The sequence below is a fragment of the Oryzias latipes genome, chromosome 11 (assembly GCF_053564925.1).
Source record: "Oryzias latipes strain Hd-rR chromosome 11, Olatipes_Hd-rR_3.1".
NCBI lineage: Eukaryota > Metazoa > Chordata > Actinopteri > Beloniformes > Adrianichthyidae > Oryzias > Oryzias latipes.
The window spans coordinates 27,950,656-27,966,756 of NC_136247.1; the positions used below are offsets into that span (position 1 = coordinate 27,950,656).

Genomic DNA, 16,101 nt, shown 5'->3' on the forward strand with positions numbered 1-16,101 from the left:
AACATTTTATATGCATTGTGTGTGCACTTACTTGTATGAAAAGAAGCTAACTCTTGCATATCAAATACTAATTTTAGGGCATGAGGTTTTTTTCTTTGAATGTCATAAACAAGGCTCCATAGTTTTTGCTAACTTGTGCGCACAAAATGCTAAATAGTACTTACTAAATGCTAATTTTTATGCACAAAATTCTAATCTATGGACAAAAAAATGCTTATAAATTCTCATTTCTGCCCACAAAATAGTAATTTGTGTACAGAAATGACAAATTCCTGTGAATACAAAGAAGCCAAACTTCTGCACACAAAATGCTCATTTTTATGCACAACAGTCTAATTTTTGGACAAACAATGCTTATAAGATTCCAATTTTTGGCCACAAAATAGAAATTTGTGCACACAAAAGACTAATTTCTGTGTGCACAAAGAATCACAAAATGCTAATTTGAGAGAAACATTTATTTATATTTATTTTTATTTTTATGTCCTGTCCAGGGCTCCATAGTATATAACTTTTGCACACAAAATAGTCATTTGTGCGCACACATTGCTTACAAAATGCACACTATTGGCCGCAAAATTGCTAATTTTGCACATAAAATGCCAATCTGTGCAAACCAGACAGTAATGTGTGCTCACAGTGCTAATTTTAGAGGAAATTTGTTTTTCTAAGTCATGTCCAGGGCTCCATAAAAACTTGGAAGCAGAAGATGTGCCTTATTTTCTTTTGCTGGCTAACAATTCAAGAATCTTGTTCTCCTACAGTTGATTCTGCAGCAGATGGAGACTCCTTTGAGCAGCAAATTACCGAGAGCGGCGGTGGCGGCGGCGGCAGGCAGTGGTCCTCTCTGAAGAGTTCCTCCAGTCTTCCACCTCACCGGGAGGAAGAACGCGAGCGCACAAAGTCCCTCCCTCCTAACACCTCAACCACTCATAGTACGTCTTTTTGGCCTCTGTTGCACCAAAACGAACATTTCAACCGTGACGATCCTTAAAAAACATTTTGTGCATCAAAACAAACCACAAAAATGTTCAAATTAAGGATTAATGGCTCATGATTTTTTTTTTTTTATCATTTTGGTCAAAACATCGATTTGAAAAACTAGAGCAAGGCAGTGGAAGGGTTATGGTTTGGGCCTGTGCAGCAGCACATTTGTAAGGAGCTGGCACTAATGGAGTTAATCCACCAAACCAATAACCGAAATATTCCTTAGCCAAAAAAAAGGAAATGATTTTTCTAATCTGATTCTGTCTTTTTGTTCTGCGTTTAACTTCCAGTGAGAACTTTGTCTCAGGCGGACTCGGACTCGGCTGACGCAGAGATTCCCGCTTCGCCGGTCGACCTCAGTAAATCCGACGATGACTCTGGTAACGAGTCTCCCCCGCTGTGACGAGTCTCCGCTGCAGATCCTGCTCCGCTGCGCCCCCTCCTTCAGGAACCTCAACCGCCTCCAGGCGTCCTGCCAAACTGAATCCAGAACAGCGTGTTGGGCGTCTGTCACAGATCTGTTCAAATGTCCAAATCTCATGGAGGTCAGGGTTGCTGTGAGCTCATCCAGAACTGCTTCCTTCTGATTTGGTCTGCAGAGACCAAAAACCAGACAGAAGTTTTATCAAAGGTGCAGCACTGCAGCCCAAACTGAGGAGTTGCCTTAAATCCTTTTTTTATTTTTTACATGACAATATTATGATTTTATTTGCTGTGAAGCAGTCCATTGCTTTTCTTTAAAATTTAATTCAATAGCAAAGGAAAAGCAACGTTTCTCTTTTGTTCTCTGGAAATGAATATGTCAACAAAATTATTACTGCACAAGTCCCGCCCACTTATCCGTTATTGCTGCACAAGTCCCGCCCACTTATCCATCATTACTGCACACGTCCCGCCCACTTATCGATTATTGTTGCACAAGTCCCGCCCACTTCTCGATCATTTCTGCACACGTCCCGCCCACTTATCCATCATTACTGCACAAGTCCCGCCCACTTATCGATTATTGTTGCACAAGTCCCGCCCACTTATCCATCCTTGCTGCACAAGTCCCGCCCACTTATCCATCATTGCTGCACACGTCCCACCCACTTATCCATCATTACTGCACAAGTCCCGCCCACTTATCGATTATTGTTGCACAAGTCCCGCCCACTTATCCATCCTTGCTGCACAAGTCCCGCCCACTTATCCATCATTGCTGCACACGTCCCACCCACTTATCCATCATTACTGCACAAGTCCCGCCCACTTATCGATTATTGTTGCACAAGTCCCGCCCACTTATCGATTATTGTTGCACAAGTCCCGCCCACTTATCGATCATTGCTGCACACGTCCCGCCCACTTATCCATCATTACTGCACAAGTCCCGCCCACTTATCGATTATTGTTGCACAAGTCCCGCCCACTTATCCATCCTTGCTGCACAAGTCCCGCCCACTTATCCATCATTGCTGCACACGTCCCACCCACTTATCCATCATTACTGCACAAGTCCCGCCCACTTATCGATTATTGTTGCACAAGTCCCGCCCACTTATCGATTATTGTTGCACAAGTCCCGCCCACTTATCGATCATTGCTGCACACGTCCCGCCCACTTATCCATCATTACTGCACAAGTCCCGCCCACTTATCGATTATTGTTTCACAAGTCCCACCCACTTATCGATTATTGCTGCACAAGTCCCGCCCCCTTAACGATCACTTGAGATGAAATAAGGATGTATAGTTCTTGTATTTACCATGCAAATCAATGAAAACACTGTTGCCACTTTCTCACCTGAAATATGCTGTTAATGTTCTGCTGCACATATCAGTGTATATGAATGTAAATATGAGCTCACATGGGTTTTTGTTTTTAATCAAAGGGTTTTTTTGATCAAATCTATGCAGAAATAGAGTTGATTTTGTGTTCTGAACACAGGATGTCGCTGCTTTATCTAGCGAAATCTGTCTGTAAATGTGCATTCGTTTTCTTCCACGATCATCGGTGATGGGTTTGTTTTTATATTTCAGTCACTGGGAGAACGTCTTTTTATGATGCACAGTGCAACATATATTTTATTTCATGACTGTGCATTTAGAGCTGCAAATATTTCTGTTTTGGAAAGTTTATGCCAATGAACAAAGTCAATAAAAAAATCTGTCTCTATGTTCCCCCTGTTGTATCTGGTGTCCCCTCCCTCCCTTTATAAAGACCAGCTTTCCCCGGTGGGCTCATTTCACGCCGTGGCTGAGGAAGACTCTGGCTAAATTTGCTTTTGGGGACTTGATCTTCTTTTCTGATCTCCAACATGGACGGAGCGCTGGACAAACTGGACGCTGCAGGTTTCTTGCAAATCTGGCTATATTTTGATAAAGATGGTATGAAGAAACGACAGGTTTTCCTCCATTTTAATCGGATTTTATAAAACGAATCTGCATTTAAAACGTACATTTCAGATATTGAAGGTTATAGTCTTTAATATTTTCTAATACAAGATCTTAGACAGTTAAAGTCTATTCACAAAAGGTTTTACTTTTTGGACTCAAATCTGAGAAATCGGTCAGGTTAACAAACAGTTTTTAGCTTGTGGAAATGATTTTGTATCTAGATAGTAGATTTTCCTTTAGAAAAACATAAATATTTTTAAAAATAGATGATTTTCCTGTGAAAAACTGCAGCTTCACAATAAAGTGAAACTTTCAAAATGTAGCAAAATAATAGCTTACTATCTTCAAATAAAGATTAGCACGCCTTTTATATTTAATTCCAGTCTCTTTACAAACAAACTTTTGTAATTTACACTATGGGCTTTCTTTTCAGAACTTAAACACCCCATTTATTGAGATCTTTGGATTTGGCAAAATAACAAAATTCTTAATTTACTGAGTATATTTGTGCTTAGAATACATGCAGACAATGTTGAATATGTAAAAGTGACAAATGTCACTTCATTTATTTCAATATCACCATTTTTTTATTTTAGCATTGTTGACTTTTTTATATTTTTACATCCTGTTTTTATCCTTTGAGATAAAACCTTTATTTTATTTATACGTTTTGTACGTTTGTTTTATTCTCTATATTTTTGCTGGTGTTCATTTCTTCCTAAATATTAGATTGAGTTCTAGCTTTATTCAAATCATTTTTACTCTTTTATAAATTGCTCTTTAGTTCTTTAGATGTCATCAAGGTTTATTTATTTAATGAGCCTGTTTTTTACCTTGAGTATCAGGTTTTTTTTTTATTGCTTTTAGTCTTTTATCATTACAATCTGTTTAAATGAGACGGAAAACAGAGTTGTCACCTTTTCTTAAAAATACGTCCGTGTTCATGTGGAGCTAATCCAAAAAGCTTTTGTGATGTTGCCACTTTCTTAAAAAAAGATGCTCATTTTTAAATAAAGCTCGTAACTCAACTGGTAACTTTTATTCAAAGTTTCACATTTTTTTCAAGTTTGTTAAACTCTCATTTATTGATTTATTTATTTTATTGATTCATTCATTTGTTCATTTAGGCTCATTTATTTTTATATAGATTTTCTTTAAGTAAATTGTAAAAGCTGAAATGCTTTTTTCATTCTTTTTTTTGTCCTTTTTCTTGAAGAAAACACTTTTCTTTTTAAACTTTTATAACTTGTGTGTGTTTTAGATAACGGTTACATCGAGCAAAAGGAGCTGGACGCCTTTTTCAAACACATGCTGCTTCATCTTGGCATGAAGGTAAAAAATAAAATCACAAAACAAATATTGATGTAAATAGTTCTCCATTTAAAAAAAAAAACCCTTTCCTGTAAATAAAAAAAAAAATCTCTATGAAATCCCTCATTTACTGGCAGCCACTGACAATACTTTTTCTTTTCTTGATCCACTGATTACTTCCAGAGTTTATTAAAAGCTAATAGTGTGGAGTTATTATATAAAGGAGCTTTTTTGGAATCTTACCTGAAAAGAAAGACTTTTCCCGCTTTGACGTTGTTTTCAGAAGGAGGACGTGACTGAGGATAAAATCCAAGAGCTGAGAAGAAGATGTGCTCATCGCCCTTCAGCAGACGGACGGCTGCTCATTCAGCAGGTGAGACTGCATCCTCCTAACCGTACGTGGAAGTTTGAATGTTTTACCGTTTTGAATGAAAATTCAGATTTTTAACTCTTTTTTTTTACTATCAGGGATTTAAACTATGATTTGTTTATTGTATTCTTAAATCTAAGTCCATACAGATTATTTAAAAACCCAAAATGGACTGATTTGTCTCATTCCCAGCTGGCCTCAGTGATGCTCCCTGAGGAGGAAAACTTTCTACTTTTATTCCGCCAAGAGACGCCGCTGGACAACAGCGTGGAGTTCATGAAGGTGAAGGTTGAATGTCGGGGGGGCAGGCAGTAAATGCAGCTCAGTGATCATCCACATCATTCATGTTGGATTGGATCTGTTTTTGTGGGTCCTGCAAAGGGTTAATCAGGAAAAAAGAGGATTTAGTTTGTTTGTAAAAAAGGCTTTTTGTGTTTATTTGGTGTAACTTTCAGTAATTTTTTTTTAAACGTATGCTTTTGTCCACTTTTTCAACACCGTCCAGTTTAAATTCTGTTTGTTTGTTTTAGATCTGGAGAAAATATGATGAAGACAGCAGTGGTTACATCTCAGCCAATGAGCTCAAGGTTATTGCTTGATGAAGAAAATAATAATAATAATAATAATAATAATAATAATAATAATAATAATAATAAAAGAGATAAGAATTTTTTTTTTGTCTTTTGCTCTCATATTTCCTCATTTTCAGGGTTTTCTTCAGGATCTCTTCCTGCAGCACAGGAAGTCCATCACAGCCAGCAAACTGGAGGAGTACACCGTAACCATGGTAACAGAGAGACGGGGGAACTCTGCCCTCCGGTGGTTGACACTCATGACTTCAGTCTGACCTCCGTCTTCTTTTTCCAGTTGAAGATATTTGACAAAAACCAGGGTGGGAAGCTGGATTTAAACGATCTGGCCAGGTAAGCCTTTGCTCACCGTATCAGTTCCATCTGACACCGTTTATCATGGGATCAGTCACAGAAGAGAGGTAGAAATGTTTTTGAACAGTTTTTCTTTCCTGTTTTGTCCTGATGCTTTTCTCTTCATCATTTCTTCATAATTTATTCCTGTTTTATTTTAAGTCAAACCTGAAACTTGTATCTGAAAAAATGCTTTTTTGTTGTTATTTATAATTTATACTAAATAATTCAGCATTTCTGTGAACCGGGCTATATTTATTTCCATATTTAATAGTAATAGTAGTGAGCAATAGACAGGAGTAAAGTTGTAGTTATTATTTCTATTTGTCTTTTGTGATCTGTCATTTTTTTCCTGCAGAATTTTGGCGGTGAAAGAAAACTTTCTGTTGAAGTTTAAGATGGATGTAAGTTAGAATGAATTCCCTTTTCTAAATGTTAAAGGAATGTAAAAACAGAGTTTATTGACTTGATGTTTGCTCATCAGTTTGTTTGAAACATAACTGTAAAAGTTGAGACTATTGTTGGGATATGTTGTGACATTTCAGGCTTTTCTAATTTAATTCTCGCTGCAATCTCAGGCTTGTAGCCGGGAGGACCGAAACAGAGACTTTGAGAAGATTTTTGCTCACTACGATGTTGTAAGATCGCAATTTCTTTCTTATATTCGAATGTTTCTTTTGTGTCATTCACATGTTTTTAAAAAAAAAATCAATCTCAAAGAATAGCAGATGAACATTTTAATTGATTTTTTCCCCTTAGAAGTAAATTTTCTGCTTTTCTTTGCTAAATTGAAATAAATAAATTCTCAAAAATGTGATTTTTGACTGAATTTTTTTTATGTAAATACTAGAGATTTTATGGCATCTAAATAAAACGTTCTAATGAAGTTTTATGTTTATGTTTTCAAGAGTAAGACTGGAGCGCTGGAAGGCCCTGAAGTGGACGGATTGGTCATGGATATGATGGAGCTCGCAAAGGTCAACATCCTTTTCCGTTCCCTATAAATGTTAGGTCAAATACTTGGAATATATAGACTATTTTATTATTATTGTTGGGGATCAAAGCAGTAACTTTCAGTACAGAACGCATAGTTGAATGTGCCACGAATGAACAAATGCAATTGAAACAGCATTCTAACCACAACATCTACCTGAGCCATCATTCATAATATATTCTATCATTCCTGTTGGGATCAAGAACAACTTCCTACAATTTTAAAGCTATAAAGAGGCAGGCAGACCCTGGTGGGCCTCAGAATAGAACCATTTCACTTGAGTTCCCTTTTTTTCTGTTGTCTTAGAGGTGAATAAAACTGAAATAAATGTGTGCCTATCTGACCCAATACTGCCAAACCAAGAATATACATTATATTTCAAAAAGGTGGTCAGAAATGGAAATCTTTCTTTGTGAAGAACAAAAATAAAGTTTGTATTAATCTAAGCTAAAAACTAAACTTAAATAAAAACGTGTATAATAATTTGAAAATGGCTTGTATTTTTACAACTTGATTCTGGGTATAAAGTTTATATTATTCTGATGGATTCATTCCCATTTGCCACACAATATGTGTCTTTACACAGACTACAGTCCCATTAAAGGTTTACAGCAGTTGTGGTTTCAGCAATAATTTCTTGATATCTCAAGGTCGTGGCCTTCGTGGTTCACTGTTCTTTCCCCTCTTTGTTGACACCGGCATCCTTCAAACCCCCCCCCCCCATCTGCAGCCCAGCATCAGTGGAGCAGAACTCAACAAGTTCAGGAAAGCCCTGATGAGCCACTGCGACATCAACAGAGACGGGAAGATCCAGAAAAACGAGCTGGCTCTCTGCCTGGGCCTCAAACTCAGCTGAGATGACGTCTCTGCGTCCGGCCCAGTCCTGTTTTCCTCCATCAGTGTGGCCCCCTTATGTTTCCATCCTTGGTGATGATGCTCTTTGGTTTACCCTCCCTTCATCCAGTTTGCACAGAGAACTGGAATTTAGTTTGCATGTTTTATCCAAAGAAAGCCAAAATCCTCCTTTAGACATTTGTGTTTGATTCGCATCCTAACATATGTGTGGATTTGAATGGGTTCTAAAATCTGCACCTTCTTGACATGTGACGTGTGAAACCCCATCTGTGTTCCCCAAAATAACATTTTAAGGATCAAAGCAGATTTCTATTTCTACTTCGCATCTTATTTATGAATCATTTTATGCTTTATTATGTTGGGGGGGTGGAGGGTATTGTGTGAGTGTTTTATATTCTTTTGTGTGTAAAGGTATTTGTTGGTACATTCTTGTACTATCTAAATCACTTTGAGTCACATCCAGGTGTAATCAAAATAAAGATTGCTTTGATTTGTATTTTATTCTGCAAAAATGGTAAAATATGAACAATTTGTCACTTTTTTTTCATTTGTCACCATCTCCTTGTTGTTTACAAAAGTGCTTGACTTCTGTATTGTCATTTAAATATTATTCTTTCTGCAAATTAAAGCCCAAGCATGATCTTTAAAAACGAATAAATGAATGGAAAACTTGTCTTGTTGTTGTCTGTGTCACATCTCCTCTCAAATACGATATAAACACCGTTTATTTTGCCATTTCTAAAGAGGTTGGTGGAACAAACTCCTCCATTCCTGCTTATGTCTTCATAAATTCTCAGGATGGACTGTCCAACAGACTGAATTAAGGTGAGCTCTGTTTGTTTACAGAAAAAAAGGTTTTCGGGATCCATGCAGGTGAAGCAAACAACGCAAAAGTCCTACAAGAAAAATTTAAAAAAGAGTTTTAAAAGAAAGTTCTCATAATTTTTACATTTTAATTCAGACCCACTCTGATTAAAACTGTTTTTGGTCTTTTTGTGATCTTTTTCTAACGATGGAGGACACGGGGCATAAATAAAGACATAAATAATCTCAGGATTGCATTTACTTGACATTATGTTGCATTGGTAATATAAGTTGGGGTTGTGAGGGGCTGTAGTGGAAAAGTATGTAAACAGAAGGGTGATGGAAATGGGGGCGTGCTTACTCCACACAAACAGTCCCACAACTCAGAGGTGAATTTCTAAAGATCTACTGCCGCTCTGCAGAAACTATGTCCCATAAAGCAGCATAATTATAAATAAAAGACCACTGGGAACAATTCAAAAACTGTTCAAAAGATGATTGGAGTGGGTTTGTACTGAAGCAAACGTACGTTGTGTCTGAATTCTCCCTCACTTAGGGCACAATGTAGGGCGTTCTGCCTTTTTTGGGGTTTCCAAATCTACAATTCCAAAATCCAGAGCCCTGAATATTTCCCAGGTGTCGCTGCGAAAAACCAGTGGGCACCAATGCTCATTAGATTGTAAAATATAGACCACAATGCATTGCATTTGAACAATTTGTCATTTATAAATTGTCAAAGTTTTCTTCTTTAGAACACAGACGATTCATACATAGTAAGATTTTCATATTTATTTGTTTTTTATTTCTGCAAATAGGTGACGTCATGTTTTGCATTAAAAAAAGAAAGTATAAACTGATTTAAAATCCAGGCCTCTAGATAGTCCCCCACTATGCGGTCTGTTAGGGAGTAATGAGGGAATTCAGACATACCACTTTGGATTTTCTAGTCTTATATGAATTCATTTATTCAAATTCACTTTACTAGATTAGATTTGCTTTATTGTCATTGTGCATAGTACAATGATTTATTGCACATTTTTACTATGTTTTGTCGCTTTTTGTTCCTCACAGATCAAACATGCACTAATGTCAGTAAAGAGTTAGATTTTGAGTTAACGTGTGAAAACTGAAGACTGACCCACTAAAATTGATACAACTCTGTATCTAACCAAAAATATCAAAGATGAAAAAGACTTTTTTTATCAACAATCTTCATTGAAAGATGTTTTTGTGGAAAGTAATCTATTGATTTTCTTTTTCTCAACTCATGAATAGAATTTCCATTCTTGTTTGGATTTTTTTTTTTTGGTGAACCTTCACAGGTGTCGAGCAGAGATTCTGCTGAACGCTCCAAGCTGTTCCCAATTAGCGATTGTTCAGTCAGGCTCAGGTTGCTTTGGTTGACACAACATTTAAAAAGGACAGCCGTGTTTAGAACACACATGGTGCTCAAGCTGGTTGTCTTTATTTCCTGGTTTTGAGGTCCAAACAGTTTGCTTCTGGCTGCTGAGTTTCAGTTTTCAAAAAAGAAATGATACCTGTCTTTTGCCTCAGGTAAGACTACAGCTTCACATTTTTTGCTGATGATCTAGTGATGTGCTTTGTCTTTGACGTGTTCTCTCTTTTTGCAGAGTGCTTCTATTAGCTGCCATTTGTCAACATGCAGAAGGTTGGACTCTTTATCTCCAGAGTTCCTAATGCCATGCCTGTATAAAAGTGTTCAAACTTTCTTTTTGTTACAGGATATACAGCTAACATCAACCCTCAATTGGAACGGCGGGAGACGACCCTGCATAGCTTTACACCTTCATCCTCTAGTATTTTAAGCCATTTGCAGCCAAGAACTTCTTTCCCAATTCCTAAAGTTTCTGAGTGGCGCTCTAAAAGCCTGGCTCAAAGCAGTCAGCCAGAACAAAGGGGATCCCATGCCAGGCAAGTAGATGGTTACAGTCAACAAAGAAGTGTTTCTAGTTACAGGCCTGTCCCACATCCTCCAAAGCCAGCACAGTCCCCGCAGCAGCCACAGGGTCGAGTCTATCAGGCCAGTTCTGCTCCCTGGGACTCGCTTTCATCCCAGAATAAAAACAAATTCGGGACCAGAGTTGTTTCAAGTGGTGCAATTGAGTTTCATGCTGAGCCCAAGTCGATTCAAAAACTCTCTCCCGTGACTGAAGAGGGGTTCCGAGGGTCAAATGTGCCACAAAGACATGAAGATGGGAAAAACTCCAACATCCTTCCCAAGAAGGAAGGAAGCTCTCCAGGTGTTCTTCAAACCAAAGAGATCATGTGGAATTTACCACAGAACCCAACTGGACCCTCTCAACGTCATCCAACTAGGACCCATTCTAATGCCAGACCACCCCATAGGGGCGCTAGTTCACAATCTTCTGGTGTCTTGCAGTCTAAAGAGGGAATGTGGACTATTGGTTCACCACAGAGACCAGGTGGAGTCGTACAAAGTGTATCTAAACCCAGAAGTGACAAGTACAAGACGCCAACCCAGAGGGTCGGAAGTTCTCAATCTTCTAGTGTCCTACAGACCAAAGAAGGAATGTGGAATCTGCCTCAAAGTGGATTTGCACCAAGCCGTACAACTCCAGTGCATTCCAACACAATGTCATCCCAGAGGAATGCCGGTTCTCCAACCTCTGGTCTTCAAACCAAAGAGACTCTGTGGAACATGCCACAAAGTCCAAGTCGTACAACTTGGGTGCAATCTAAGACCAAGCCATCCCAGAGGGAGCCCAGTTCCCCATCTGTCCTACAAACCAAAGAAGGTATGTGGAGTCTGCCTGGTTCCAATTTCCCAAATCAAGGCATCAATGCAAGGAGTTTCCTCCCAGTTGGACTGGAGCGCAAGGTGCAGGCACCCACTCAAACTCAGCAGCAACCAAGCTTGAGTCGAAAACCAGTTCAGACCTCAGGGAAAGTCCCCAGTGTCCAAACTAAAGGTCCAATGCAACAGATGGCAGCTCCTGGGCATGGGTCTGGGTCAAGTATCACCGGTCATGCAACTGTGTCGTACTCAAATTCCCCAAGAGGACGGAGCTCTCAGTCTTCTCTCACAAGGGATCGCAGTGAGTCAAACCAAAGGCCAAAAGGTGCTTCGGGAATGGCTTCCCTGACATCGCTCTACCAGTTTGATGGGGACAGACCAAAGCTCCTCCCCTCACCAAAGAGGAATAAGGCCTAATCTCAACTAAGTAAAGTTCTGAACATATAGTCCTCCTGCCTTGAAACGAACTTGTCTGCCTCCCCAGCCTTGACCAATAAAGTACTTGAAACTGAATTTACAGTCATGTCAATCTTTATATGGTAAATTTCAAGGCTTGTTTGGTTTGAAAACATTGACCCTTGTGAAGCTACTCTGGCAGTGAAGCCTGTGGGGAAAATGAGACTTGTCAAACTGCTAGTTTAGATTTAATCATACAGTTGAACTTGCCATGCAATAGAAAAATGTTATCTAAGGGGTTTATCGTGGTAGATGGTGAGGCTCTCCTAAAAGATCCACAGTACTGGAATGAGGCGACTCCATTTGAGTCTTTAATCTTGGCTTTGAGCAGAAATCAAAAGCCTGAAGGAGATAAATTTGGCAAAAGGTAAATTTCCATGACTGGGAGCGTCATGTCTTTTCTGTGCAGAGATTTGCAGAGTTCTGCATGAGATTTTTGTCTGACCAAAGGGGCTTCCTTGTTTGCATAAATTGTGATTTGCACTACGACCATTCTTGCAAAGATTAAAAACATTTACAGACTTACTCTGTCACACTTCTCAATCGGCACCTAATTTTAAGTAAAGGCTAGGATTAGGATATAAGGAAATTATTTGGGATTCTATATTTGGCAAACTTGAACTAACTGCGTTGGATTAGGATTCAATTTTAGGAATGCTATTTTAGATCAATGAATGTAAAGTTATTTTTGAAAAATTAGATTTGTGCTAAGATTTGAGGCCTTACTAAAATTAAAACATTTTGTGCTGAAATGAGTTTACACTTATTACACTAGATTTGTCTCTGTAATCAAATTAGGAAAACTCATACTACTTAAAACCAGCAAAAAAAACTTCAGTTTGAAGTAATTTTAGTATTTTCCCTTTTTAAATGCTTGAATGGAAACCTGTCAAAATACTAAGATTTAAGTAAACATGACTTCTGCTCATGTTTTTACTACCTTCTGGTGATTTTCTTAAAACTAGTGTAATACTAAGTATTAAAATAGTCTTTGTTTTCCATGTGCTTCAAAGCTAAGCTCTATTCAAAATCATCCACTTTCCTTTGTCGCCTTTCATTGTCATCAGCTTTTTTGTTTTGACCTCAGGACCATCCGTTAAAATTTTGTTTTCAACGGATTTTGCTGCAGGACGTTCTCTAACATCTGAAATGCAGATGAATTATAGACTATTCTTATATCAGTAGACATGAAATCAGTTTTGCACAATAATTTCTTTCACTCGTGGCAGACTTGAGAGTATTTGTTTTGCTCCTAAATGTACATGTCTGTTTCTGGGCCCTTTCAAACCTTGTTTTCTGGGTCTCCTAACTGATTAGGCAATTGGTTAAATTAGAGTAACTTAAATTCAAACAAGGATCTTTTACTTCATCCAGTTTTGAGATTTTTATTGGAGTTTTATTTTTAATTTTCCTAATACACTTTTTGTTTTCTTGCATAGTTATTCTTAAAGGATTGAGAATTGGTATTTGGTCGAAAGACAATTATTTTCTTTGGAAACAAATGGCACATTAATCCTGACATGAATTATTTAAACCTAATGTCTTTGATTTTATTTTTATTTTACTTTTTCACCATGATCTTTATTTAGCACCTGCTCGTGTTTATTATTTTTATTTGAAATCCAGTTCACACATGTCACTAGATGGCGATGTAGTTCAAAAAACATATGCGGGTGAAAAAGTACCAAACACTTTATTGCAGGCAAAAAAATCGACCTGTCATCAGACGTCCCTCCGTTGAGGGCGGGACCACACAAACGCACGTTCCCGGCGCGGGAGGCGCGCTCCCGTGTGGCCCCGGAGGCGCGGCTCTGCGCGTAAAGTTTGCTCCGTGCGTGCGCTGAGCTGTCACTTCCCTCTGCGCTCCCGCAGCACCATGCCGCTCCTCCTGCAGACATGGGACTCCGCGGCTGTGAGGGGAAACTAGGCGGCCCCGCTGCGCCCCCCGCCCGCCCTCTGCTCCCCACCCGCCGGGGAACGCCACTCTGAGACACCGACTGTCTGATTTGTTTGTCTCCGTTTTGAATTCGTCGTGAAGTACGGAGGCTCCCGGAAAGTGACTGCAATTTCCGAAGATGGAGACAGTGATGGAGCGGGAGTGCAGCGCGCTGGGGGGGCTCTTCCAGACCGTCATTGGAGACATGAAGGTAACGCAGGAAGGAACCGGCTTCTGGCACCTGCTTTGTGATTGCAGCCGCCGTGCGACGCGTCATGCAGCTGCGCTAACGCGCCCTTCCGCCGGCAGCTTCAGTGGAGACCAGGGTGACATCATTAATTTGTTAATTGTCCCGAAAGGGGAGGGGCCTGGGTGGGGATGCAGATTTCACCCCAAAAGATGTCTGTGCAGCTGCAGACCAAATGGAAACTGTTGCTTTAGGAGCAGAAAAGGCTGCATTTCTGCAGGATATTTATTTATTTTTTCCTTTTCTTTCCTGCCATAAAACTTGGAACGCACTCAAACAGATAATGACCTGCACAATAAATGCCAATCTGTTCATTTTAATAGAGATTCCGGCAGGTGATTAATCAGTGGGTTATTGATAATTAAGGTGCAGTTATTTTTAGAAAGATTTTTGGTTCTTTAATGAAACGTGTTGATCATCATTTTTGCATCATTCCTGCAGAGAACAAAGCTTTTCTGCACAAAACAAAAATGTTTTCCTCACTGTGTTTTGTTTAATCCCTAATGTTCTCATCCAATGAGCAGAAACATGATGTCAAATGGAAAGCATTGTTATTATTTGGTGGTGCCTTGGTGCCATGTGGAGTTCTGACCTCCATAAAGCTGTTTAAGACATACCTGACTGTGTTATGGGTGTTTCTGGCTGGGGTCAAATATGAGTAAAGAGTCTGTTTTGGTTGAAGAGGAATGACTTGACGGCACCTGTAAGGTAAACATCTAAAGAGAATCAAGAAAAAAACGACTTTTAGATCCACTCTGATCATATTTGATCTTTTTCCTTTTCTTTATGATTATGTTGTTTTTCGACAAAATATTTAAAAAAAGAAAAGAATAAAATAAAACCTCCAACTCCAGAATGGAGTGGAGAAAGGCGCTTATGTGGCCCACAAATTATATATATATATTTTTCAAATAAGCTCTTTTTCAAACAGCAATTTTTTTTATCTGCTCCTGATTTACAACAATTTGAACAAAGAAATGCTTAAAAATTAAAATCTTGACCTTAATTTTCTTAGTATATGTCCTCTATGGTCAGAAAAATGCTACAAGAACAGGTTAAAAACGACAAAAACACCATTTCTTTCTTTGGAGTTAGTCCTTAAACGAGCAAAATGCAAGATTTTCTTTCTTTTCCTAAATTGAAAAGGTTTGTGAGCTGAGTCTAATGCTACGTTCACAACGAGAATAGATCAAGAAGCAGCTAGTGGGCCTGAAAGCGCTTCTTTAACATGCTTTTAGTCTATGGTGTTCACACTGGAAAAGCAGGGAGGGGCTTCATTTGCCACTCAATCACTAGTGCCCGTCCTTCACCTACAGTTAGAAGAGACTTGGTGCGAAAAGTCGAAGCGGCACAAATCTCGCTCCGGGCTTTTTCTTTCCCAGCTCTATTCCGACTTGGTGTCATAGAATTCCAGATGGGCACAATCTGCAGTTATTGATGTGTTCTCCATGATCAACTTTCAATTGGTTGGCACTTTTGTAAATTCTGAGGAACACTACCCATCCGTCACTGTCAAAGCCAAGTCTCTGATTGGTCAAAGTTTGACCTGGTTTAACGTTCAATGAGCAAATGCTTTAATGTGCTCTACAGTCTACAAACGGTCTTGAAAACACGTGAAAGCCAGAGTTTTGAATGTGGAAGCCCGAAACACGCGTAAATGCCCATTTAGCCTTTTTCCTGGAAGTGGTGGTTTGACCGCACGTTGCTGAGACCGGTGTGAACATGGCTTAAGTGAGTCAAACGTCTGTTCCTGCACCTTCAGTGGAAGTCTGAGCAGTTTGGAGCCGCCCACAGCGCTCTGTGACCTGGAGTCAGTCAGTTTTGGAAAGGAAGTTCAGTCGTTCAGAATAAAAAGTCACCTTAACTTCTCAAGTGTTTCGTGTGTTTGAGGTTCTTCACACGCTTCAGAAACCAACCCCCCCCCCCCTCAGATGTGTGTGGGGAGGCTTGTTTGTGCAGGTGGAGATCACGTCTGACAAAAGCCCAGTTTTTCACGTGTAAAGTTCTCTCCACTTAGCTTCTCACTGTATCTATGGAGACATAATTACAGACAGGTGGTTTCT

The 16,101-nt window shown here is 39.2% G+C and overlaps 3 protein-coding genes and 1 non-coding gene across 10 annotated transcripts in view; all 4 read left to right on the forward strand.

Annotated features, from left to right (window-relative positions):
- Positions 1–3,145, forward strand: part of carmil1 (capping protein regulator and myosin 1 linker 1) — a 36,505-nt gene extending 33,360 nt beyond the window's left edge. For 2 of the 3 annotated variants that reach the window (XM_011480654.4, XM_078955125.1), the window contains exons 37-38: positions 765–935; positions 1,278–3,145. In XM_011480654.4, the coding sequence (XP_011478956.1) occupies positions 765–935; positions 1,278–1,390 (284 nt within the window). In that variant the 3' untranslated portion in view covers positions 1,391–3,145. The remainder of the gene's footprint in view (positions 1–764; positions 936–1,277) is intronic. The other variant, XM_004073894.5, reaches the window with a different exon arrangement.
- Positions 3,146–3,171: 26 nt separating this feature from the next.
- LOC101170527 (secretagogin) lies at positions 3,172–8,492 on the forward strand. Of its 2 annotated transcripts, none has more exons than XM_023959744.2 (11): positions 3,172–3,321; positions 4,628–4,698; positions 4,961–5,050; positions 5,240–5,329; positions 5,578–5,634; positions 5,757–5,834; positions 5,915–5,970; positions 6,329–6,374; positions 6,549–6,608; positions 6,879–6,947; positions 7,695–8,492. In XM_023959744.2, exons 1-11 carry the CDS (start codon positions 3,288–3,290, stop codon positions 7,818–7,820), a joined length of 777 nt encoding a protein of 258 aa, XP_023815512.1. In that variant the 5' UTR covers positions 3,172–3,287; the 3' UTR covers positions 7,821–8,492. The 2 variants fall into 2 exon arrangements, with proteins under 2 accessions (XP_023815512.1, XP_023815511.1); XM_023959743.2 differs by having other exon boundaries at positions 3,198–3,357.
- Positions 8,493–10,004: 1,512 nt separating this feature from the next.
- On the forward strand, positions 10,005–11,912 carry LOC101170281 (uncharacterized). Its single transcript, XR_013658959.1, has 3 exons — positions 10,005–10,177; positions 10,255–10,292; positions 10,366–11,912. It is a non-coding gene; the product is annotated as an uncharacterized LOC101170281 (transcript).
- A 1,675-nt stretch (positions 11,913–13,587) lies between these two features.
- Positions 13,588–16,101, forward strand: part of LOC101170030 (MTSS I-BAR domain containing 1) — a 51,017-nt gene continuing 48,503 nt past the window's right edge. For all 4 annotated transcript variants that reach the window (XM_011480651.4, XM_020706890.3, XM_011480652.4 and 1 more), the window contains exon 1: positions 13,588–14,002. In XM_011480651.4, the coding sequence (XP_011478953.1) occupies positions 13,931–14,002 (72 nt within the window). In that variant the 5' untranslated portion in view covers positions 13,588–13,930. The remainder of the gene's footprint in view (positions 14,003–16,101) is intronic.

What these genes read in the sequence shown, in the direction of transcription:
- LOC101170527 (XM_023959743.2), top strand. Translation starts at nt 3,288, where the DNA reads ATGGACGGAGCGCTGGACAAACTGGACGCTGCAGGTTTCTTGCAAATC. An exon ending in TGCTTCATCTTGGCATGAAG is followed by an intron (nt 4,699 to 4,960) that starts GTAAAAAATAAA and finishes CGTTGTTTTCAG; the next exon opens with AAGGAGGACGTGACTGAGGA. An exon ending in GATTTAAACGATCTGGCCAG is followed by an intron (nt 5,971 to 6,328) that starts GTAAGCCTTTGC and finishes TTTTTCCTGCAG; the next exon opens with AATTTTGGCGGTGAAAGAAA.